The sequence below is a fragment of the Crinia signifera genome, chromosome 4, assembly GCF_055691185.1.
Source record: "Crinia signifera chromosome 4, ASM5569118v1, whole genome shotgun sequence".
Taxonomy (NCBI): Eukaryota; Metazoa; Chordata; class Amphibia; order Anura; family Myobatrachidae; genus Crinia; species Crinia signifera.
The window spans coordinates 174,393,300-174,420,029 of record NC_139220.1 but is presented as its reverse complement, the minus strand read 5'-3'; the positions used below and the strand labels follow the sequence as shown (position 1 = coordinate 174,420,029).

Sequence of the window (26,730 nt, the reverse complement as noted above, 5' to 3'; positions counted from 1 at the left end):
TAGTGGAAATGGGGGAAACACGTACCCCAAACCGCACGTCCACTGGACGGAGAAAGCATCTATCGCCGCTGTCTGGGGAAGAGAGTATCTGGAGAAGAATCTGTTCACCTTCTTGTTTAAGTGTGTCGCCATTAGATCTACCTCCGGCACCCCAAAACGACTGGTCACTTCTCTGAAGACTCTTCCATTCAGCTCCCATTCCCCTGGGTGCACCTTGTTTCGGCTGAGGAAATCTGCCAGTATGTTCTGCTCCCCTGGGACATGAATGGCTGATAACGACTGCACGTTCTCTTCCGCCCAAGATAGTACCCTTGAGAGTACTGTCATGAGCGACTTGCTCCTGGTGCCCCCCTGGTGATTTATGTAAGCAACCACCGAGGTATTGTCGGAGAAGATTCTTAAATGCGTCCCCCTGATCGTCTGGGAAAAGTTTCTTATCGCTCTCCATACGGCCTCTGCCTCTCGCCAGTTTGACGAGTTTGCACTCTCTTTTGCCTTCCACGTGCCTTGAATTGTCTCCCCTTCGCAATGAGCTCCCCAACCTAGCTGACTCGCGTCGGTTGTGATTAACCGGAATCTTGGTGACTGGAGAGATGTCGTCTTGTCTTCCAAAGCTTCTTTGGCCCACCAGTGTAGAGACTTTCTTGCTTCCGAAGACAAATTTACCTTCTTTGTTACGGACACCCTTTTCTTTAGGAGTGGCAGGATTGCCCACTGTAACTTTCTCATTCTCCATTGAGCCCATGGAATGACCCCTATTGTGGAAGACATCATCCCCAGCAATCTTGTGCATTCCTTCAAGGATGTCACTCTTGTCTTTGCAATAGAGTCTGACAGCCCCCTGACCTTTATGCACCTGTCTTCTGACAGTGATATTTCGAACTTTCTTGAGTCTATTATCACCCCCAGAAACTTGATTCTCTGTGTGGGTGTCAACTGGCTCTTCTGACGATTCACTAGCCACCCGTGCCTCTGTAGACAATCGATCACAATCTGCACATGGTGTGTGAGCACCTGTTCGGATGGAGCCGCTATGAGTATGTCGTCTAAATACGGCCAAATGAGAATCCCTCTCCTTCTTAATAATGCCACCAGAGTTACTAACACTTTCGTGAAGACCCTCGGAGAGGCCGCAAGACCGAAGGGCAGACACGTAAATTGGTAATGCTTTCCTTTTATGCAAAACCTGAGGTACTTCCGATGCAGCTGATGTACTGGGACATGATAGTAGGCATCTTTTAGGTCCAGGGACACCATGAAGTCCCCCCTTCTTATTCCTGCCGTAATGGTTCTCATGGTCTCCATACGAAACTTCCTTACTATTAAGAATTGATTCAGTCTTCTCAAGTCTATAATAGTCCTGAACCCCCCCGTATTTTTCTCTACGAGGAACAGATTGGAATACAACCCTTTCCCCCACTGGTTCCTTGGCACCGTCTCCACTGCTTCTATGGACAGCAAATTGGTCAGAATTTTCTCTAATTCTCTTGACTCTAGGGCCGACCTGGGTCTTCTTGACACCTGGAAAAAATCTGTGGTGGGAGTCTGGTTGAATTCCAAAGAATAACCCTCTCGAATTATCCTCTGTACCCACCTGTCCTGAATTGAAATGTCCCAAACCTGTGGAAATTGGGCCAGACGGGCTCCCACCGGGGGAAATAGCTGGTTGTCATTGTCTTCCACCTCTCCTATAACTCTGCCGAAAGGACTGTCTGGAGCCGGAAAAGGAGCCTCTCTGACTGTACGGCCTACCCGGTCTGTATGCTTTGGCATCTCTAAAAGTTTGCTTGTAGGTACTTGGATACGGGAATTTATTCTTTTTATCCTGAGGAAGCTTTAGGGACTTGCCCCCCGTAAGCCTGTGAATCAGGGCATCTAGCTTGGTGCCAAAGAGAAATGATCCTTCAAACGGTAACGAGACCAGACGGTTTTTGGAATGAGAATCAGCCGACCAGGATCGCAACCATAGAGCCCTCCTTGCTGCTACTCCTGCTGCCATAGATCTGGCCGCAAAGGAGGTCACATCTAATGACATTTCACAAAGAAATTCAACCGCCTTTTGAATCACTTCTAGATTCTTCATAATGTACTGTCTAGAGATCTTCTCCTCTAAGTCCGTATGAAGTGTAGTACACCACATCCTCAACGCCCTTGTGACTGAAGCCATCGCTACCCCTGATTTCAGGGATACTGCTGTGGAAAGGTGTAGTTTCTTCAATGAACCCTCCATTCTTCGATCCATTGGATCCCGGAATGAGACTCCATCTTCCAATGGTAGAGTAGTGCGTGAAGTCACCTCTGCCACCGCGGCATCTATCTTGGGTATACCACACCATTTAAGACATTCCTCATCCTTTTATAGGATACATTTTATCAATACGGAATAATTTTCCTTGCTTCTTTTCCAAATTTGACCATTCCTTCACAATAGTCTCCTTCATAACACGATGAACCGGGAAGGAACGACCCTTCTTGGATCTGTCCTCGAATAATAAATCAGCCCCTTCTATGGGTGCGACAGTCTCTTTATAATTCATAGACTTATAAATATGCTTCAGCACATATTCTACTGTTTCAAAATTGAACATTCTAGCATCCTCTTTAATCTCCCCTGGCTCATCCGAGACATCCTTAAACTCCTCCCCATCATCAGAGGTATCATTTCCTTCATACTCCAATTCTGCCTGGTCTCTTGTTCTTTTAGACCCTTGGTGTTCTAAATACTCTTCTTTGGCCACAAAGGATTTTTTCATCCAGTCCATTAATTTCTCCAGCATTATAGACTGATTATCAGAGGCTTCAGGCTGTGGTTCACAGCTCTCACATATAGTCTTGTCAAGTGCAGCATCAATCACTCTATCACAAGCCAAGCAGCGTAACTCAGTATGCTTCTTCTTAACAACTTTCTTCTTTGGTTCAGAAGGCACACTATAACAACAATAAAAAAACCCTATTACTAATCTGAAATAAAATTTCTAAAACTCCCTATCACAAAAACGCATAAGGCTCACCTCACAGGGGCACTGTTTCCTCTACTGGGGGAAGGCAGATCCATCTCATAACACCACTATCTGCAGCAACACAAAAACCCATAAGGTATGTATACACACTGCGTTACAGATGCTGATAGCAAAAAGGTAACCCATGTCCTACCTTACAGCCGCTTACACAGAACTCCACTGCTGCTGCTTTGCCTCACAGCAGACACTGACAGGCTCCCTTTTTATTCAAGCAGAGCGCGCTGGAAGCGTGCAAACGCCGCCTGGCGTACCGGAAGTGCGCACAAGCGCAAAGGAGCCTGGGACCTGTAGTCTCAGCGCGTACTGCCGAAACCGGAAGTACGCTACAGGGAGACGCGACGCAAGGGATTCTGGCTCCTGTAGTCCAAATCCGGTGTGCGCGCTTGTACTCACGCTGAAGTCTTTAACAACTTTCTCCTCCCAGTCTGTAATCTTTGCCGGAGAGTGCACACGCTGTTAGGCGCTAGTGCTGGTGCTATGAAGGAGAGAGGAGCTCCAAACGCTCGCTGCTGTACTCCTGATGGCATGGACAGGAACCCTAATAAGGGTCACACTCCCAAGCTGCAACCACCTGAGTGACCCCTGTATCTAAAAGGTGAGCCCAAAATAAAGTAACCTTCCTGCCCTAACTAACAAGGAGACAGGAAAAAAAGACACCAGGAGAGGGGAGGAGCAGTGATATATACCCAAGAGGGGAGGAGCCTGGGAAAAAAGTAACCTGTCTAACTCAAGGAATAGGGCGATATCCCAATGTGATGGCTGCCATGGGATCGTAGAAGAAATATTATTCTTACACGTAGTTAGACTTTAAGCATAACAAAGAATAACTTTTATAACAAGTTGTAGTATATTTTGGAGTAAACCAAGAAGGAACCGGTTTGTCATTTTTTTTTCTTTTACATTCATACAGGTTTCAAAATATGAAATTTCATAGAATAATAATAATTAAAAAAACAACCACTTTTTTAGGACTAAATTTTTTTTGAGTTATTAGAAATAACAAAAAGAATGTCATTTTCTAAAAGTAAAAAGTCCTAATAGACGTGAGTGCTGCATAAATCAGTGATTTTTGTGTTGAGCCGAAAAATGCGGTAAGAAAACCCCCCACCAGCAAAAGGATCAAAGTGAACAAAATAGAAAAAAAAACTGGGTGCACACTTGAGCAGTGGAGGAACTGTTCCGATAATCTGATCTGTCCCATGGAGAGGATATCGCTCTGTGTAAACACGTCATAAGGTGTGGCTTATTAAACTGTGCAGGGTTACCAGATCACCCATGAAGAGACATATGGCATGCATATACTATACTGTAACCTAAAGTTGTGTATTTACTTTTTTTCCTGGCTAAAATGAATATAGAAATGAGTAAATTAGACGTCTAACACCTCCACATAAGTTAAAAAATATTTTACAAGAAATATACACGGGGTAAGTTTACCATATACCTTTTTTGTTTTGGTTAATGCTTTTTTAATATTAATGTTTAATTACAAACAGTACTTGTCGATTAACTCCTGTGAATCAGAACATTTATACTGCGCCATGTGCTGCTATGTGAATCTGTACTTGGAAGGAGAAAGCCCTGTATGGCAGCAGAGAGCTTCTCTCTACACACTGCTGTGACACCACCCTATAATTCAATTGTGTATGGTCCTGGCACTCTAGAGCACCAAATACATCTTTGCTCTGAAGGGAAGCTGATGTAAGCTCACTACTTTGTAAAAACAGGGGAGCCGCACGGCAGTAAGAGAGGAGTTAACGATAGAGGTAGGCAAAGATTTCAAGTTGACAGTCATTAGGTCCAGTGATTAGGATATTTTGAAAGACAAAGATCATATATCTGATTCAGTTTCATGTGTATATCTGATCATTGATCTTTCCTAGCTCCTGACAAGTGTGCTCCAACCATAAGCTGTCCCAAAGTTGCCACGGTCTCTTCCTCCTTCCTTTTAGAAGTACTTGTAGGTGGACCCTCCAGTTATTTTTGCTTAACAGATATTTTAAATGCGCTGTTCATTTCATGACATTTCTGTAATTGTTCAATCAAAAGTAATACTTTTAGCTATAATTAATGAAAGTAAGATATATAGCTCACTATTCATATTCTTTTCCACTGCAGCTCTCAATAAATAAATAGCTGACACTCCCTGTGTAGCGTCTTGATGGGATCTCATGCACGATGAAAAGCTGATTCTGTAGGCATTGTATTTACCATGCAATCTGTCGCTGTACCAGTCCATACAGTGTACTGTGCACATCCAGTCTGCCAAGCAGTCACTCAGGCTGTTACAGATTTGTTAGAGCAACGCCCTCCTTCCTAACATGATACCCTGCTGCAAAGGAGCGATATTGTTTCAGCTGTGAATATTCAAGTTTGTTTATGTTTATTTACGTCATAATAGACCGATATTGGCTTTACATATTCCTTAAAGTTTGCATATGTCCTTAATGATTTCCAGTAATAATTCATATTTGCCATTTCAGGGTCACAATGTTCACATTCGTACAAAAGGAGGCAAAGTGATCTGTCTGGGCACAGTCCATGGGAATGTGGATATCCATGCTTTAGCGCACAGTGTAAGTATGACCTCTTTATCATTGGTATTTGCTATAAGGGAATATACCTGCACTTGGACTTACACCTGTTATATTGTATCTTATTATTACTGTTATACCACTTTTACACCAGAATACCGGGTAGGATCCGGGAAATCGAACACGGGAAATTGCCAGGGCATGCCCTGCCTCAGACCCCATTTACACTGCAATTCAATCCGGGTTATTCCCGGGTAAGGCCCTTTCACACTGAAAACGGATCAGCCCTGTCTTTCCTTGCTGGTGTCATTAAAAATGGACCTTTGGGCTGTTTGAGATGAGGTCACAAGAAAGGGAAAAGGGAGGGGGTGGGTTCTGCTCCCAGCATTGCAGCAAAGATGGCAGACGGAGTAGCTGTGTTGCAGTTGCAGACATGATGGTGCAGATCAGGTTTGGGGTCAGCCAAAGTGGAACACACTGCGTGACAGCCTGTGTGTGCTGCAGCAGATGAGGCTGTAAACACAGTGTGGAGTGTGCTTGCAGCACAGAGCGTGGTAACGCTGCTGCTGCGCTGCTACATGTGCCCTGTGCCATGTGCCCTGTGCGGGTCTCCAGCAGATGATATCATCTGCCAGAGCTGCAGAAGCACCAATCAGCTCTTCGCGCCCCTCTACCCACCAAATAACCCGGATAATGACCATTTACACCACCCCGAGCCCCGGATAAGCCCCGTGTCCGACCCTGAACATTTGCTGGGTCAGATTCCCGGGAAACAGTACCCGTGTTATTTTTTTTTCAGCCCATTTACACCATGCCCTGCCCCGGACTGGAGCGGCAATATCCCGGGTCCAACCTCTGGTGTAAAAGGGGTATTATGTGACCAGGATTAGAGGGTGTAAATGGCTTCCATTACTTGTTCCTCTTTACACCCTGGGGAATGATTATCCAGTCCAAAATACGTTGGTGGTATACGTACCAAAGAAACCTTTTTTTTGTGAACCCATGTTGCCACATTAAGGCAATGGAGATGAGAAGGAAATTTACCTTTTATGAGTGATTACTGATGTGGATTCTTTGGGTTCTACTTTTTGGGAGAATTTAGGACCGATACATGGCATCACCTATGCCAGAACTATTTAGACATCGCTTTTAAACCACGTGTTTTGCTCTGTATTAATCGAGTACCACTTATTGGCACTTATCACCGTTTTTATGGAAAATGGGGGATTCACCTTCAATAGTGGCAAAAACAGATGAAATTTGAAGAGTCTGGTATAAAATTACTGCTGTTTTTGTCGGTATCCGGACTGATCATAGACTGACTCATGATAGAGTCATATGGTCGACCAGTAATGGTCAACAGGGTCAAAAGTTCTACATGAAAAAGGTTGGCATGCCTGTTTTTACAAAATTTTCAGCCGACAGGTGGTATTTCACGCCCTACCATTCACTAGGGCGTGGAGGGAGCATAAAATAGTGTGCCGAGCGCAGAGCATGGCGAGCGCAGCGGTACACTTAGACAGGGTCCATGTCGACATGGACACCCTAAAAACATTAAAAACTCATGTCAACCTTTTACCTGTCGACCATTAGTGGTCGCACATATGACTGTCTATCATGAGTCAGTCTGTTTTATACCATAACTGTTTTTGTCGTATGTCTAAAAGCAGCATTAATTGAATAACCCTTTTAATCAACTTGGATGTTTTTTGTTTTTTTTAGTGTGAGCAAGACCATACTGTCTATCGGTGGCTCGGTTATTTTTTACAGAATGAGTCGTACTTCATTTAGATGCCCCATTTATCTTAGTGATGTTCCCCAATGTAGAGCACATGCTGGAAACCATTAATGCTTGCATTCACAACATAAATGAGACCACTTGTATAAATGCACAATGGAATCGCATTCTGAAAATGTGGCTTTTTTTTACACAAGCAGCACCAGTAGGTTAAAATAACAGCCCAAACATTTAAAAAAAAAAAAAAAATGTTGAATTAGCTGTTTAGACAACGTGTATATGGGTTTTTATCTATAACTTTCTCTATTTGGTTTTACTATTTTTGTCTCCATGTCTGTAATTTTGTCTTCTGCCACAAGATGTAGCATTTGTGAAGATTATGGCTTTATTTGAGAAAAAAAACCAAAAAAAAAAACATAAAGGCCTTGTGTTGAATACTATTGCACAATGAACTACTTTTTAACTATAAAGATTTACAGTATTACCACCATTTTCTTTATATCTTAAAAAGTAATTCTACATTACTGTCGCACCATTACTGGCTACTGGCTGACATAGAGGTCGCTCCTATTAGGTGTGGATGATTCACACTAGCAAATCATCACGGCACCGGGCTCACTTTACGGTCGGACTGAATTTGCTTAAAAGTGCTTGCACCTCCATAGAATTATGCAAATTCGGCCCTGCAAAGGTTCCGTGATCGGCTTAATTCGGGTGCCGTTTCCAGCATTTAAACGTCACCCGAACAGCACCTCTCACCCTTCAGCGCTAATAGGATCGACCCCCATATACTAAATGGATTCGGCATGAAAAGCCGGCGGTCGGGATCCCGGCGTTCAAAATCCCGACGCCGGAATCCCGACAAGGGGGGGACGTGGATCGCCCCCCCCCCCTTGCGGGCTCGCTGCGCTCGCCACGCAGTGGGCGCGGTGCCTCGCTACGCTCGGCACACTAATTTATTCTCCCTCCAAGGGTCTCGTGGACACCCACGGGGGGAGAAAGTGTCGGGATTTCGGCGTTCAGGATTTTGAACGCCGGGATCCCGACCGCCGGGATTTAAACTGCATCCCATAGTAAATATTACATTAGAATCTTCTAAGATGTGTGTGATAAATATCATCTATACAGTATACTATATGTCTAGTGTCCTTGAGTCTCCGAAACACTGCCATCTGCTGGCAGAGAGTGAAACTGCATCTTTCTCACACATGCACAAGCACAGAAGGTAGCAGTCTAGCTTTCAAAGCTTTTGTTTTGAGCGGGCTTACTAGTGTAAATATAAGTTTCCCTGCTTCTGCGGAATAGTTCCAGCTATATCTCACACAGTGCCCATGACTTACTTTACAACTAAGTGCAATGAACACCATATTCGTACAAACAACTCCTACTTCCTAATGTTTAGATGGCTGTCATTTTGAAAGTACTTTTGGCTACAATTCTTTTTCCCTGCAATTGGTTATAGTAAATATTAAAAGACCATACATAATAAATCCTGCTGAGTCTTTCAGTTGCATGTACGATTGGTGTTAACAAAGTATTTTGTAGGTTATAAAATCAGGCTAGCAAATGCACAAGGTTTTTGTGTGCCTATAGGGGTCCATTCAATTAGGAGCGAGTTGCAGAAGTGAGTTTGTATCTTGGGTGTGCATTCACATGATGTATGCAAGTTTCATGAGATGTGAGACTTGTGGAGCAACTTCTCTGTAAAAAAAGCCACCTGGTAAGAAGTGCATTCTGGACCACACAAAAGTGTCAACTTGCAGAACAGAACCATAAATTAGGCCATTAATGACCATATGGAGTCACTTATATGGTGTTAAAATGGCACTTTTTGCACTTTTTTTATTAATGTTGGCAGAATGACAGCTAACAAGTGCTTTTTAAAGAATTAGTCAAGCATTTTGTTCTACAATAAAATGAATATAGGGTGATTTTTCAGTGTTTTAATAACCTTTTGCAAAAAGTTGGAAAAAATGCTTTAGCTGCAAGTTGTCCTACCCCTCTCCCTTTAATACAGCACCTCTGCATACATGTCTCACGTCATCTCAACACTGACATGTCTTTATTCTATTTAAATCTCTGCAAGTGCATGATTATGTAGGTGGGGGTGCACCACAGGTTTTGAACTGTCCTCTGTACAGTAGAAATTGTCTCCTACTTTTCTCATACCTCCGAGGGGGTGCGCACAAAAAAACTAAAGTAGCAAGTGCAATTCTGCAAAGTAAGTTCATAGTAAGAATGGGGTGCAGGACTTATGGTGTGTACACATGGGTACAATCAGCATGAGATTTTGACTATATAGTTAAAATCGCATGCAGATCGCACAGGTTTTTTACCTTGCGATCCCGATGCGCGCTCCCGTGGCAGCACAAATCGAAACCCAGATAGACAGGGCTGCAATGACTATATAGTGCAAATCTAATGCAGATAGCATGAATTGTATGTAAATAGTACAGAGATGGCAAAGATTGCATAGCAATCATATTGAATAGCAAGGGAATCTCACAGTGTGTACACAGCATTAAATTACACCTATTTGCTATGACTCCATAGATTCTGCTTTTATAGTGCCATTAATTCAATGACATTCATATTTTTGTATACTGAAAACATTAGAAATGTTATTTACATGGTTCTGGTCATTGGCTGAGCACACTGTATAATGACCTTGTCATTTGAGTTTAATGACCTAAATGGACGGCAGGATATATGTCATTGAGACCATAGTTTGTATAAACACCTCAGGGCTGATTCAGCGATGGCCGCTATATTGCAGCAGTTGTGGTGTAATATGGAAAAGTCACAGGAGGCATCTTGAGTAAAAAGATGCACATTGATGGCTTCTGTAATCCACTGCTCTATCTCACACAATAGATCTCATGCTGTGTTTTTAATGTCGGACATCTCAGTAACCCTCAGGTTATTCGGGCTGTCTGGCAACATCAAGCTACCAGGGCCGGTTATGCTGCATCTGAGGACATACAATTCTGGGTGTGTTGAAGCCAGCTGCTGTTTTCCATTCTTTACATAATTTTATCATTTAAAAAAAATCAACAGTTTTCTTTTTTAGAAATATATTATTCAAGTGGTTAATAAAGTAATTGGTTACATTCTAACTGGGCCCATATGGTTTGTGCTAATTATCGCCTATATACTGTATGTCTTGTGTGAGTACTGTATTTTTCCCTTACCTCTTACAAATTCCAAGTAACAAGACCATTCAGACCTGTTCTCTCATGCGCAAACCTTTTTGGCAAGTTTTTCACTCGCCGGGGTGTTCGCAAAATACTGGCAACCAGGGGGTGATGCTGCGCCCAGTGTTTCATGGGCGTGCCCGCGAAAACAGTTCACCTGCTAGCCTAGCATGCAGGTCTGAATCGGGCCCTTAGTTCTGTTTTTCAAGATAATGTGATTGGACGGTAACCAGAAAACATGAGACAAGTGTAGATCTCCAAAATGATGTGTGCTTGGCATATAAATGTAATGGGAAATAAGGGGATATTTTATGGAGAATTAAAGCTCCTAGCTCTGCCAAATACCTCTGCAATTATATTCTGTTATAAATAGTTTAAGCATAGGACTAAAAATAACCGTTACTTTGTAGAGAAATGTTCCCATTGGCACAAAATCTGGTATAAAGCATGGTTTGGGAAATCTGCTACATTACAGTTTTTGAAGAATATGTTCATGGACAATAGCCATGTGACCTGGTCAAAAAGGCAACATGTAAGCTGCGAAATACGCTGGAAAAGCCATGGGAAATGCAGTACAGGTCGAGTATCCCGTATCCGAAAATCCATTATCCGAATTATTCCGAAAACCAGACATTCCAGAAAGTGAAAAAAAATTATTTTTTTTGCTAAAAACTCACTGGGGACATTTGTAACAGCCCTACTGAGGACATGATATGTAACTGGCACTATATATGTGCAAGACAATGATTGCTTGCCATTCAAATTCAGTATCTGAGATAGTACACAAACTTTGTTTCACGTTTTGAAACCTTGTTTTTTGAACAAATAAAATATATTTGTGTGTATTTTATGTGGTAATAAAATATATTTGTGTGTGTATTATGTGTTTATACAGCATAAATGCAAGATACTTCAAAATACATCATTGAAATATTAAAATATTCCGAAATACGGAATAATCCGTTATCCAAAATTCTCCTGGTCCCGAGCATTTTGGATAAGGGATACTCAACCTGTACTCTAAATGTGGTTTTTTTTTCTTCAGAAATATGAACATGGTTTGTTGCGCAGTTTTCATTTAGATCCTGAATTATTAAATTACTGTCTGCAAGGGGCTGCAATGCTGCTGATGATGGTGTTTCTACACCATTACAACAGCACCTTGCACCAATTAGCATTACCCCCATAGTGTACAATGTGTAGAAAGTTTAAAAATTAAATCCCTCAACTGCAATTTTTTTTATTTTTTTTATACATGCTACCCAGAACTTCCCTGCTTCAGAGGTCTGACACCTACATCACAGTTGAATTGCACTTAAGTTACTGTGACAGAGTAATAGAGATCCCTCCTTGTCTTTAAGATGTGGTGCATGTTTTGGAAGGCAGGCACATTGCAGAGGGAAATAGATGGGAGAGAACAGGTAAGCACCTTTCCCACTGCAGCTCTTAAACTGGGTTTTTTTGCGTTTTTAAATGGGTAGAGCTGCAGTGGGAAAGCTCCAGGGTGCTTTACCCGTTTAACAAATATCGGTATTTGTTAAACGGGTAAAAGCAGTGTCCTACCCGTTTAAGACTCGTTTTTTTGGCAGTGGGAAAGGGTCCTAAATGGTATCCCACACTGGTCTTCCCCCTCCCCTGGTACCTGTCCTGCCCCTCTCCCCTGGTACCTTGCAGCTGGTACCTCCCTCCCCTTGTACCTGGCAGCAATCCTGGGGATCCCGGCAGCGCAGTCAGTGTTCATGCGGAGGAAGCAGGTCCATTAGGGGAGTGAGATTTCATTTGCGGGTCTCTGCAGCAAATGGGAACTAGCGGTTCGCTCATTACATATGCACATATGTAATGAGTGGCTCATTTATATGCACATATGTAATGAGCAGCTCATTCATATGCACATATGTAATGAGCAGGATCCACTGCCTCCTAGTGTCCCGTGCATGCCGCTGCCTACCTCGCTGCCAGGTACCAGCGGAGGGAGGGAGTGTTACTAGGTGCTGCCTACTGCATGGTATATTACTGGTTAATTACCGTGTACCTTTCACAACGGGTGCAATGTGAAAGGTACAAAAACGATAATTAACCAGTAATATACCGTTTACAACATGCAGTGTGAATGGGGTTAAACTTGCTCTGACCCAGTTAAAGAAACGTTTAAAAAAAAAAAAAACGGGTCAGAGCAGGTTTGGCAGTGGGAAAGCAGCATAACTAGGCAGCACTGTGTCTCAGCCCACAAAGTGTGAAATATATGCCAGGCTATATAAATTCAATAACTTAAATATAATGATGCTAATCCCAAAGTCACATAATATAATGTGAACATTTTTCATTATTGCAAAGTATTACACTGCCCCACTTGGCTATTTCATGTTTTTATTATGGAAAGCACCCCAACACGTACTGTACATTTGTCGACTAGAAAAACAAAATGAGTCGAGATGCGGCTAAAATCACAGCAGTCGAGCTTGTGGCTATTGGATTCCCGACGATGGATTCCTGGCTGCCACCACAATACTGGTGCTGAAACTCTAACAAGGATTAGAATGCCTATGCCAGTATCCTAACAGCCACCATACTGATCAGAGCTATGCAGGGATTTGTAGCGTTATGCCTGGATGGGGGGCTAGGTTTAGGCACTAGGTGGTAGGGAAAGGCTGTGGAGGGCTATGCACTAAAGAGGTGGGTGAATAAGGATTAGCCACTCAGGGGGGAAGGGTTGAGGCTTGTCGGGGGTTGTTAGGGGGAGAGGGTTAGGGTACTTATGGAGCCCCCTGTCGGGATCCTCGCTACACAGATGCCAGTGTCTAACTTTGGACCGCCGGGCAAGCATATCTATTCTAAATTAGTCATGCACCTAAGATACTTGGTCAGTCTGCTCTTTGGTACTCATTGTTACAGTTTTTCTAGTCATTAACAAGATTACTTATGGTCTTTGAAATGTTTCTGACCTTTATTTATTCACTGCTAGAGAATTATTGAAAGCAAATGTGCAATTTATTTTAAGAGTGTAGTCACAGTGCTCGTGCAAGCATCATTTTTATATTTGTATAAAGATTAATATAGTTTCAGAATGAATTTTAAGAACCTACTAGTTCGTAATAAATAAAAACATATATATTTGTTTTGCAGACAGTAGATATTGAGAAATTGCTAGGTACATCTGTTAATATCTGCACAGAAAATGGTCAGCTGAAAGCCAAGTATCTCTATGCTGCCTCGTCCTCCATGTCTTCAACCGCTGGAGATATAATAGTAGGAAGTGCCCATGGTAAGTGATGACATTTACACTAAATATGTATGTCTTCTGATGGGATGTTTGGCATGCAGTACACCGTCCTTTATAAATAGTACTTTTTAAGGTACTTGTGTAGTTTCACGGCGCCAGTAAATCGCATGCGATTTATTACCTGTTCATACCCCCACTATCCACTACGGCATGGAGTTGATACTCGCCACACTATATAAAATCAACTCCATGCCTTAGTGGATAGTGGGGGTATGAACAGTTAATAAATCATATCGCATGCGATTTACTGGTGCCGTGAAACTACACAAGTACCCTTTTTAATTTGTATCTAAGAATGCCTGTTTTGAATCTGGGATTGATCTCTTAAAAAAAAACAAAAAAAAAAAACGCATACCTCTAATATATAATAGGAGAAGGAACTATTAAATGTATAAAGGTTAGCATGTTTCCATGTGGATAGTAAATAAGGGCACTCATCATATTTGTCTGTTCTGATTAAATCAAGTTTTTATTATTGTATGATGAATCCAAATGGTCAGCGTTTTTGTTCATTCTGGAACCATTCTGAAGAAAACAGATTCTGTCATAAATCACAAATCACACTTTCAAATCAAAATAAGCAGACGTGTTGTTGTAATCTGATGAAGTTACCATGTTGTAACAAAGAGTATTAAGTACTCCAAATACACAAATGCCAGACGGCTGTTTTTGTCTTTGCTAAATTCTGATATACTGTACAGTGGTCAACACCTTATTTTATGCGTCATATTCTGGGGGTGCACCTTTCTGTACTCTAATCTTAAAGGCGCTTGACCTGTGCCTTGTATGGGTCTGTTCCTGAAGACTGTATTGGATCTTTGGGACAACATGCTATTTTCAATACTGGTATTCTATTGTATTGGAATTTTAGGTGCAGTTCCCCACAAGAGTTAATGGTTTGCTTATATTGGTTTCGTAACCTATCATCAGATATCTTTATGGTTTTATTTATCTGACTTTTTAAAGTGTTTATGCTACCATTGTGGTGAGTTAAATCATTATATTTATGTGATTATTCAACTGTAAGCATTGAGATAGCTATACACATCTGTTGAGAACATCACATACATCACTGATGCATACCTCCCAACTGTCACGATTCCGTCGGGACAGTCCCGATTTTCGGGTCCTGTCCCGACGTCCCACCCGCGGCAGGCATTGTCCCGCTGTGGGGGGTGGCAGTTGGGAGACCCCCCAATCTAGTAGAATAGACGCTGTGCGCATGCGCACAGCGTCTATTCTCGTATGAAAATGAGGTCGCGGCTAATTAGCATAAGCCTCGCCCTCATTTGCATACGCCCCGCCCCCTTTGCGCGAGTGTCCCTATTTCCTCCGGACGGAAGTTGGGAGGTATGCTGATGCATTTGTCCAGGAAAATGTTGTGTAGTAGAGTTGGCAGCATTGATTGATGTATCTCACAGTATCTACATTATTTTTGCTAATGTGAAGTCTTTTAAATAGCTTTTTACCAACCGATATATGTTTTTCTCGTTTGGAACCAATCTTTACTTTTGGAAATTAATTCTCTCTGGTGGTTCATGAACTCTTTCTTTAGCCATGTGTATGATTCAGCACTGGTTTAGTGATGCTCTTTTGTCAGTTTTGGGTTTTGTCCCAGTGGAGTCAGTGGAAATAATCACATGCAGATAGTTTAAATATAGCTTTTCCGTCAGTGTCTCCTTTTGGCAGAAATGTGTAAATACATTCTATGTGTAAATTTAATCTAACTGGTCCGCATTTAATGAGTTCTATAAATCTTGCTTTACTCAAGTTTAATAATTTCCTGTCAAAATACTCCTCTCTGAAAATCAAAACCTTCTTTACTATGAACCACTTATTCTTCGCATTTTTTGCAAAGAATATTGCAGACAGGTGTGTGTAGATGCAGCAACGCACAGTAACCAAAGGAAAGAGTCATCTGATGATGCTTTGGCAGCCAGTATTATTATTATTATTTTATTTATAAGGTCCCACAAGTGTTTCGCAGCGCCATACAGTACAGGGAGACAAAAGGGTCAGACAGTAGGGTGTTTGAGCATCTAGACAACAATAATGTGACTTAAACTACTTCACATCAAGAGCAGAAAACCTAGTTAAATAGATGCACAGAGAAATTGGAAACCTCTTGTATGGGAACACACTTGCCAGGGGACTGTAGCTTCAAAATAGCAGTTTAAAAGGAAAAATCTTTTATTGAGTATGCACTGAAAAATACGTATGAAGTCAATTGGGGAAATTTACTAAGATGGGATTTCTATTTCACGTTGGATGTTGCTATGGGCAACCAATCAGAATCGACCACTTATTTATTTAGCACTTTCTAGAAGATAATGGTATCTGATTGGTTGCCTATAGCAACATCCCATCTGAAATAGAACTCCCATTTTAGTAAATTTTCCCCAATGACTTCACTAAAATACTCTATTTACTTTCTTGTGCGAGCGCCACTGACTGTCACCATATACACATCGATTGTATATTATTGCATACAGCAACACATAGACGTATCTTAAGTCAGTACACACCAGAGCATTTCATATACTTTCTACATTCAATTTGTTATTGAGATACCTGTGGGTCTGTTCCATCTTTCATCCTCCGCTTCTGGTTAAACATGGAAGGAGTCAGAGGGATACATCTGTCTGCATTTTATCATGTCATGAACAATTGAAAGGTTGTGAAGTACGGTGTTTGATTAGTATGATACCAATGATCGAAACTTTCTCAGTAATAAGAGTTGAGAACAATTGAGCATTTATGGGATATTCTGCAAACCTCCACCATAAGTTTTTTGTTTGCTATGTACGGCGCAGCGGACACTTTGTGGTGCCTTATAAATAAACAAACTACTACTATGTCAGGCATTTGTTGTGGGACTGTCTTGTGGAAGAATGGTACTGCATTATTTCTGCACAAAATGTAACCACCAAAGTAGGAATTGCTGTGCTATTTATTTGTAATATCTTAAAGGAATACACACCATGAGTGAATGCACAGACTCAAATAACTGGATGTAAACTGTCTCGGTATAATATCAAAAGCTAATTTATTTAGACAAATATAGAAAATTTTAATAGGCGGCCACCTATAAACAATAAGACACATTAGTACATTCTTGTGTCTTATTGTTTATAGGTGGCCGCCTAATAAAATTTTCTATATTTGTCTAAATAAATTAGCTTTTGATATTAAACCGAGACAGTTTACATCCAGTTATTTGAGTCTGTGGGCGGTATTCAATGTGAATACCGGCGAGGTGCAGCGAATCCTGTTAAGGATTCGCCACGTTCCGGAGCCTCGCCGGCTCCGGTATTCAACGAGTCAGGGGCTCGCTGCCTGCGAATATGAGCTCCGGTGGCGACCGCCGCAGGGAGCCTGAGGACAGTGGCAGGCAGGGAGATGGTAGTCTCTCTGCCTGCCCCAGAGCGGGGGGGGAGGTGGGCTCCCCGGGTGCCAGCAGGGGACCGGGTATATTCACTACACCCGATCGTGCATATGTAACGATCGGGTGCAGTGAATATATGAATATCTAATGAGCGGCTCGGCTCCGGCGCCCCCTGCTGGCTGCTGTGCTGCTTACAGCACATGAATAAAAATAGCATGCCCCTATTTAGAATAAAATTCCTGATTTTTTTTACACCAAATGTAAAAAACAAAACACTTTATTTTAAAAGTTCACATTCCACTTCACCATAAAAAGATAGCGATTGCTAATCGGTGAATCATGGCGGAAAAAAAACCTTCAAATGTATTCGCCATCTGGTCATTGAATAGGGTGATTCACCGTTTTAGTCAAAAATTCGCCAAACAGCACAAATTCGCCATAAAAACATGGCGAATCAGGCTCATTGAATACCGCCCTGTGCATTCACTCATGGTGTGTATTCCTTAAAGATATTACAAATAAATAGCGCAGCAATTCCCACTTTGGTGGTTACATTTTGGTCTTTTTGTGTGAGGTCCGATAACGGACCTCACACAAATTATATGCTCAGACACTTGAGCATATAGAATAGCTGCAGCTCAATATATTTATACAAAACCTGAATAGTAAAATTCAAGTATTATCAATATATCTTATAATATATTAGCGCCCGATTTTTAGTGACTAAGTATCTGTTTATCATTTCTGCACAAACAGATTTTATTGACCTGTATTCTTAGCATCTACAGTTTCCCTGTAGTATTTGTCAAATTGAGAAATTGCTTGGATACTGAGGACTAGGCATAGTCTGATATAAAGTGAATCAGATCATTTTCATGTATAATCAAAAATCCTTTTGCGTTGATGATCTCCGTAGCAGGGTTGATCCCTGAATAACAAGAATCAATGTGCCCAGTCTTGAAATCTCATGACATGTATTTTGAGAGTGCTCTTGCAGGGATCAAATAAGGCGCAGGCTAAATTCCTGCTTGATGCACTCATCTGTCCTCAAGTTATATATATATATATATCTGTATCCAGGCATTTTAAGCCATTATGGGTTTTCTGATAGTTTTGCTTTAGCAAAATTGGTAACACATGCAGCCTAATACTTTCCATCCCAGCTATGTCCTTACAGCTTTACCTATAGTTTTAATTGACTCTCCCAGAATATGGGTTCATCATATCCTAATTTTTTTCTGATTTGTAAAAGTCAGGCCGCATAAGAAACAAATCCTATGCCTTTTTTTAAATGAAGTATTCGGTACTTGTTTCCTAGCACGGCCACACCGATTTACATCGGGGTGGTCGTGTCGGAAAAATCGGGTCGATCGCATCGCATGCGATTTGGTCGCATGCGATGCGATCGACGCGACCGACCGATTTTCGACCCGATTTTTTCATTGAATGAAATGTAAATCGGGTCCCTGGGACCCGATTTTACATTGGATTCAATGTAAAATATTCCCAACCCCCCCAAATTTAATGGCGTAAACCACCACCCCACGATAGACGTCAACCCGAAGCGTGGCGAGCGCAGCGAGCCCGTGAGGGGCGGCGGTGCGCGTCCTCTGACCTTTTCATTCCCCTACTATCCACGTCGGCGTGGAGTTGAGAATAGAATAGTGTGGCGAGCGCAGCGAGCCACCGAGCCCGAAGCGTGGCGAGCGCAGCGAGCCACCGAGCCCGAAGCGTGGCGAGCGCAGCGAGCCACCGAGCCCGCACCGTGGCGAGCGCACGCGTATACCTGTGAAGTTATACGCGTCCCCTCGCGGGGCTCGCTGCGCTCGCCATGCTTCGGGCTCGGTGGCTCGCTGCGCTCGCCACACTATTCTATTCTCAACTCCACGCCGACGTGGATAGTAGGGGAATGAAAAGGTCGTAGGACGCGCACCGCCGCCCCTCGCGGGCTCGCTGCGCTCGCCACGCTTCGGGTTGGCGTCTATCGTGGGGTGACGACGGGGACATCTATAATGTGAAATGGGTCATATTGGCCCATTTCACATTTTTCACATTTTTTCACAATTTCAATGTTAAAAAATATTTTAACATTGAAGCCTATGGAAAAATCGGGGGCATCGCGTCGGGACCAATGTTAATGGTCCCGACCGACGCGATGCCCCCGATATTTTACCTTTCCCGACACGATTTCAATGTTAAAATATTTTTTAACATTGAAACCTATGTAAAAATCGGGGGCATCGCGTCGGTCGCGTCGGGACCAATGTTAATGGTCCCGACCGACGCGATGCCCCCGATATTGTGTCCTACCCGGCAAAATGGACCTGATTTCAAAGGAAATCGGGTCCATCGTATGGATCGTGTACCTTAACTTAAAGGTACACGATCCATAAGATTGTGGCCGTGCTAGGAAACAAGTACCAAGTATTCTCTTTTTAGAACAGAATGAGTCCATACGAAGCCATTTCATAATAAGCGTCATAATCTATTGCTTAATTTAAAGTCTGTTTCAGGCATTAATGGCTGAAAAGTGCTCTAACAGCAGCGAGTTTGAAAAATCTTAGTACATGTTTAGTGTAATTATTTATTGAAGCATTTTCCTGTATTAAAGAGAACTTGATACATTTTTATACCCCTTTCACATCGCACTTTTAAAACGGTATATTGCCGTTTTTTTTCCATTTTAAAACGTTTAAGGCTGCAATGTGAAAGTGCCAGTGTTCATTTACCGGTTAAAGTTAACCGGTATTTCAACACGGTTAAAAAGCAGAGTCCTTTTGGCAGTTTGAACAGCTCTATTTCAATGGCTTGAAACGTGTCCCTTGGGGGTTAAACGGGTTGAATGTTTGAATGGTATTAAAGGATTTTTAAAACGGTTTTCACCTGCAATGTGAAAGGTCTCAAGGCTCAGACCCGTTTTAAAGTCCCATTTAAGAATACTGTGTCATTACCCATTTCTGCAATGTGAAAGCAGTATTACTTTACTGATCTTCTTGTAATGTATACATTAGTAATTTATGTAAATAACACTAAAGTATTATTGTGTTATTATGTCTCACAACATGGACATGAATTGAACAGTATCCAGTTCTAATAAATATATATCTACGTCATTCTGGCTTTTTCTTTATATGGTGAGATTTGAATTCTGGCTAAAAACCTTGATTACAACATTAATTTTCACCAAAAGTGGGTTTTATGACTTAAATTAGAATCATCCGAAACGTTTCTGCTTAGTAATTCCGTAATTGCTTGACAACCCGAATGTATGGTAAAACGTTAGGTGTAAGCATACGGGTTAAATACACTCTGTAGTGGCAGCCATTTCATGTGTCACCAATACAATAATAAACTAGAGTAAAGGTTCCGCGTTTCTCAGTGATGTCTGTTGTGGAGAATTGATAAACTGCATTTCAAGGAATTTACTTAATCCCACAAAATCCTCTGTGCGCTTTTTCGTTCCAGTGCTACTGATTTCAATATGGTTTGGACACTTCTTCATATTTCTGTCTGTTTTATAATGTGTCAACTGTCGGGCTCATTAATTATACTTTCTAATGACTATTTAATGGTTTAGAAATGAACCTAATTTGTTATATGTACACACACAGTTTGCTACAGTTATAAAATTAATGGTATAAATATCTGCAAAGCCAGGTGCATACCAGCGTTGTTTTGGCTGTGTGTGATGTCACCCAGCTGCCACAGTCCGGATACACCTGCGTTGTCCAAACCAATCCCGCAAACTGCTTTCTAGTCGTCCACCATTGGTCCGTCACTGCCCCCAGCCAGCTCTAATACTGTAATAAACTATGATCACTGTTTCTGGGATCCTGCATGCCCACGGTGCGTTCAGATTCATAAGTGTGGAAATTGTCATGGCAAAGAGGGATTTTGCAATTCATCGATCACTCATATTTCATCTCATTCAACTGAGGAAGCAGACTTTGTGAAAATGAATGTGTGTTATTCTGAAAAGTTTTGGCAATGGCTGTAGGTTGCAGGTTATACAGAGTTGTGCTCATTTCATTCCGATTACTACACCTTTGCTTCCCAGCTCTGCTTCTCCCATCAATTTGCCCATGCTAATGTCTGCTATGCAGAGCTGGATGGAAGGGTTAGCATGTCTTACGCACCTTGTACAGAGCAGGAGGAAGTTCATGATAATGATTACTACTTGTAAATCAAGGACACATACAAGATACGACAACACTCATATGGGCGTATACTGTATACTTGTTTGTTTCTGTGCACACCTGGTTGAGCAAACCACTTCCAAGTTTAGCTTCTGCATAAGCACCAGTCTCTCTTACTGTGTTTTTAGTCTCATAAATGAATTAGGTATATCAGACCAAATAAAAAGAATCCTGTACTTTTAAAATGAATCCTGGCCAGTTTACAATCGTATGCTTATGTATGAAACTTGTGAGTACATGAATGTGCAGACATTAGTCCAAAGCCATTCTAAAACAGTACACGCTCTCCAGCACAGCTGCCTATGCCATTTGACCTCTCTCTTGTTCTTTTTCTGTATACATGAAGAAGGACACAGCGAGGTGTTGGCCCAGTTTCTCCAATGGAGACTTCAAGAGATGGACAGCCTTTTTCTATTGTAAACAAAAGTCTGGTACTTTTATTTTATCTTTTCAGACATGTTTACTTTTAGCCCTGAGGTAAACATTGTAATTTACATTTTCTTTGTTGCTATTATCTTTTCCCTATATTCTGTTTTTCTAATTTTAAAGTCATTTCCTTCCACCCACAAAAGTTATTCCCATCACTGCTTTTTTCAAATAATCTGACCAGAAGTAATGGAATTGTCTAATCGAACACCTCCTTGGGGAAGAGGGGGAGAGCCTTCTGGATGGCCTTAGCTTTCTAAAGTTATCCAGCTGTCTGCACATAACAGCTGTTGTAGTCATAGCAGAATTGTCGCAATAATGATTAGAGGATTGTGTGGTCAGCACAACCCTCAGGTTATTACGGAATGTTTTGTCTTTGAGGAAAGGCCAAATATACTTGAAAATATCCATATGACACTTCCCGCATACCCTCACCCTGCAACCTCTAAAGCTGTAATGTTGTGTCTAAACAGCAGAACAAGAAGTCTTTAGGCCATAACCACATTTTTTTGCAACATCTGCACCAAGAAATCAAGTTCCAGTATCCAGATTGAGGGAATATCAGACCAGCAACTTTCCAAGCTCCAGCATCAAACTAATGTCAGGAGTCTAGTCCAGACACCTCTAGATGTGACAGTGTCCACATACACCTATCCTCATATCGCACCAAAAAGCTCAGTTTTTCTAGCCATGGGCTTCGCAATGGATTCAGTATGAAGTCCCGGCGGTCGGGATCCCGGCGTTCAAAATCCCGACGCTGGAATCCCGACCGCCGAAATCCCGACAAGGGGGGGACGTGGGTTGCTCGCCACACAGCGGGCCCGGTGCCTTGCTACGCTCGGCACGCTAATTTTATTCTCACTCCAGGGGTGTCGTGGACACCCACGGAGGGAGAAAGTGTCGGGATTTCGGTGGTCGGGATTCTGAACGCCGGGATCCCGACCACCGGGATTTAAACTGCATCCCTTCGCAACTTAGCTGCTCCATAAGACTTTTACTTAAAAAGTGTGTTAATGAGCTCTACTAATATGAAGTACATACAGTAGTACAGTAAGCGAATTAAGACAGAAAATTCAGGTAAATATCCACTGACATTTGTACCCCAGAAAAAAGGACTAACTTGTAAAAGCTACAAAATATAGAATACACTGGGAGAGACTTATGCAAGAATAGTAGTTGCAGCTCTCAAGTATCATTGTTAGAGAAAATATCTGCTCTGCTAACATTTATTTAAATTAAGTTTATTCCTGGGCCAGCAAATGTTGTGCAAGAGGATTTACTCACACCCAAGAGAGGTGAGATGGAAATTTGCCAAAGTTGGGGTACAATAGTCTACCACATTTAGTAGTTGAATACTGGGCGAAATGTTATAAAAATATAAGTCTAGAGTGGTAGAGACTAAAGGGGCATAGACATAGGGTGATTTTTTTGCTGTTTACTATTAATTAAAGCACACATCACTCTGTGTGTAAACCCCATAGTGATGGTGATGCACTGTCCTGTGCGTCACATCGCCCACTCAGATCTCCTAGATCAGGCATGTCCAAATTGTGGCCCTCCAGCTGTTGTGAAACTACACATCCCAGCATGCCTTGCCATAGTTTTAGCATTCCCTTATATCAAAACTGTGGCAGGGCATGATGGGACTTGTAGATTCACAACAGCTGGAGGGCCATAGTTTGGACATGCCTGGTCTAGATCTTCCTAGAGTGACACTACTTCTTACAATGTATGGGAGAGATTCAGATGCATTTACATTCAGATGACATTCTAGAGCAGGCATTCCCAACCACGGTCCTCCAAGCACACCAACAGTGCAGGTTTGATGGATTTTTAAAATGGTGTGATACACAGCTGAGTGTGAACTGTTTGGGGTCCTGAGGATCGAGAGCACCCACTCCTCAGATGGTACATTTATTCCATACTTTTTTTTTTTTTTTTTTAATCTTCCTTATTCTTCACTTGCCATTCAACTGTTGTGTAACCGTAACATGATGTGTACAGTACTCCTCAAATCATAGTATTCTCTTTATTATATAATAATTCCAGGATGAAAACACAAATCAGGAAGGATGACTAATTTCATTTCCACAGAAATCTATTTTGGCAGCATGTAAATGTGTTGGCTGTATTTTAACAGTTTAAATGTATTCGCTAAGAGATTTATCATTTTGTGTAGTTTACATATATACAAATACCATGTCTGCTCTTTTTCTGGAAATACCCTGGATATAAGCAGCAGTTAGTATAATTAAATGTGGCTGTGCCCTACTAGACACCTTCCCTCTCACACTTGAGCTGACTTGCCTCCTGCCTTTTAAACGAGTCATAAAATGAATTTATTGGACTTACTCCCCAGGCTCTGCACTCTTCAACTCTGCTCTCCTCTCACTCTGTATATCCACCCACATTACCTTAAGAATGTAAGCTCTTGCAGATGGAGCCCTTGATCCTGTTGTGGTCACTATGCAATAATGTAATTTATGTTTTGTAATTACACTACCGTTCAAAAGTTTGGGGTCACTTAGAAATTTCCTTTATTTTTGAACAACAAAAAAATCATTTATTTTTTTTTTTTTTTTTTTTTAAAGACGATAACATTAAATTAATAAGGATTACACTTTATACATTGTTGATGTGGTAAATGACTCCTAGCTGCAAACATCTGGTTTAGCTACAAGGAATAGCTACATTAGTATATAGAGGCCCATTTCCTGCAGCCATCATGCCAGTGTTCTAATGGTACATTGTTTGCTAATGGCGTTAGAAAATTAATTGATAATTAGAAAACCCATGTGCAATTATGTTGGCACAGCTGAAAATGGGTTTGCTTGTTTAGAGAAGCTATAAAACGGGTCTTTGAGCTAGTTTAGTATCTGGAGCATTAAATTTGTGGGTTTGATTATACTCAAAATGGCCAGAAAAAAGAACTTTGAACTGTGAAACTCCAGTCTATTCTTCTTCAAAATGAAGGCAATCTCATGTGAGAAATTGTCAAGAAACTTAACATTTAATACAATGGTGTGTACTACTCCCTCCAGAGAACAGCACAAACAGGCTGTAACCAGAGTAGTGTAACCAGAGAAGTGGGACAGATTACGTTTTAAGGTGTCTGGATCACACAGAAGAACATTTGTGAGATGCAGAACAAGTGAACAGATGCTGGAAGAGTGCCTGATGCCATCTGTCAAGCATGGTGGAGGTAATGTGATGGTCCTGGGCGGCTTTGGTGCTGGTAAAATGTGAGTGTGTGCAAGGTAAAAGGGATTTTGAATAAGAAAGGCTATCACTCCACTTTGCAACGCCATGCCATACCCTGTGGGCAGCGCTTGATTGGAGCCAATTTCCTTCTCCAACAGGACAATGTCCCAAAGCACACCTCCAAATAATGTAAAAACTATTTAGGGAAGAGGCAGGCAGCTGGTATTCTGTCTGTAATGGAGTAGCCAGTACAGTCACCAGATCTCAACCCCATTGAGCTGTTGGTACGCAAGAAGTGCCCATCAAGCCAATCCAACTTATGGGAGGTGTTTCCGGAAGTGTGGGGTGAAATTTCATCCGATTACCTCATCAAATTAACAGCTAGAATGCCAAAGGTCTGCAATGCTTTAATTGCTGAAAAAAGCATTCTTTGACGAAAGCAAAGATTGAAGAACAAAACTATTATTTTAAATAATAATCATTAATTTTAACCTTGCCAATGTCTTGACTATATGTTCTATACATTTTGCAACTCATTTGATAAATAAGTCAGTTTTCATGTAAAACACTTAATTGTCTAGGTGACCCCAAACTTTCGAACGGTAGTGTATGTATATAGATAGGCTTGAAAAAGTATTCAGCACCTAATAAGTCAACAAATTTGTTTTTGATTACAAATCATACAGATTGTTCCAGGCAATATTTTTATTACAAACCTACAAGAAGTCAAATTTCAAACTTTAATTTTACAACTTGCAGATTTTTTTTTTTCTAAGTATATAAAAGCTGAAAAATGTTGCTGTAGCCTTGTGATTGGTTTAATTGTCTAACTTGTAGATTGGCTTTTTTGGTACTGTGTATTGTCATGGTACCCGCGAAATTGGCCGCAAATCACATGCAAAAAATCGGATGCGATTTAGCGGCCGATTTTCCGCCGATTTGCATGCTATTCCATCCTTGCACACCCCCACTATCCAAGTCAGCCCAAAGTGTGGCGAGCGGACATGGTACGCGTCCTTCCGACCTGTTCATACCCCCACTATCCACATCGGCGTGGAGTTTATTTTATAAAGCGCAGCGAGCCACCGAGCCTGAAGTGTGGCGAGCCCAGCGAGGGGACGCGTAAAACCATCCCGAAGGGTGGTGAGCGGACACAGATTACTTTTCGTGTATTTCGCGTGCGCTCGCCACGCTTCGAGATCGTTTTACACGTCCCCTCGCGGGGCTCGCTGCGCTTGCCACGCTTTATAAAATCAACTCCAAGCCGACGTCGATAGTGGGGGTATGAACAGGTCGGGAGGACGCGTACCGCGTCAGCTTGCCACGCTTCGGGCTGACGGATAGTGGGGATGGAATAGCATGCAAATCGGCAGAAAATCGGCCGCTTAATCGCATCGCGGATAATATCAGCCGCTAAATCGCATACGATTTCGTATGCGATATTGTATGCGATTTAGATTAAATTGTGCGCAGTGATAACACACAAGTACCGCTTTTTTTTTTTCAAGCTTTAAGGCCGATTTGCTTCATGAGCAAAATCGGCAAGTATATAACCTTGAACTGCTGGCAAACGATTGAGCATACATACTGAATGACCTTGTTAACAATATTGTTTAGTGATGCACTGGGATCTTGCTCTTTACATGCAGGCATTGAAGATGAAGTCAAAATTGACCTGCATGTACAGACAATGAGTTAATGACCTGCTGGAACACGCATTGTCTGTTGTGTACACAGTGGGCAATATTATGAACGA

The 26,730-nt window shown here is 41.8% G+C and overlaps 1 protein-coding gene across 2 annotated transcripts in view; it reads left to right on the top strand.

Moving 5' to 3' along the window:
• Window positions 1–26,730, top strand: part of FAM185A (family with sequence similarity 185 member A) — a 56,129-nt gene that overhangs the window by 15,126 nt on the left and 14,273 nt on the right. For both annotated transcript variants that reach the window (XM_083183045.1, XM_083183044.1), the window contains exons 3-4: window positions 5,504–5,596; window positions 13,610–13,748. In XM_083183045.1, coding sequence (XP_083039171.1) covers window positions 5,504–5,596; window positions 13,610–13,748 — 232 coding nt within the window. The remainder of the gene's footprint in view (window positions 1–5,503; window positions 5,597–13,609; window positions 13,749–26,730) is intronic.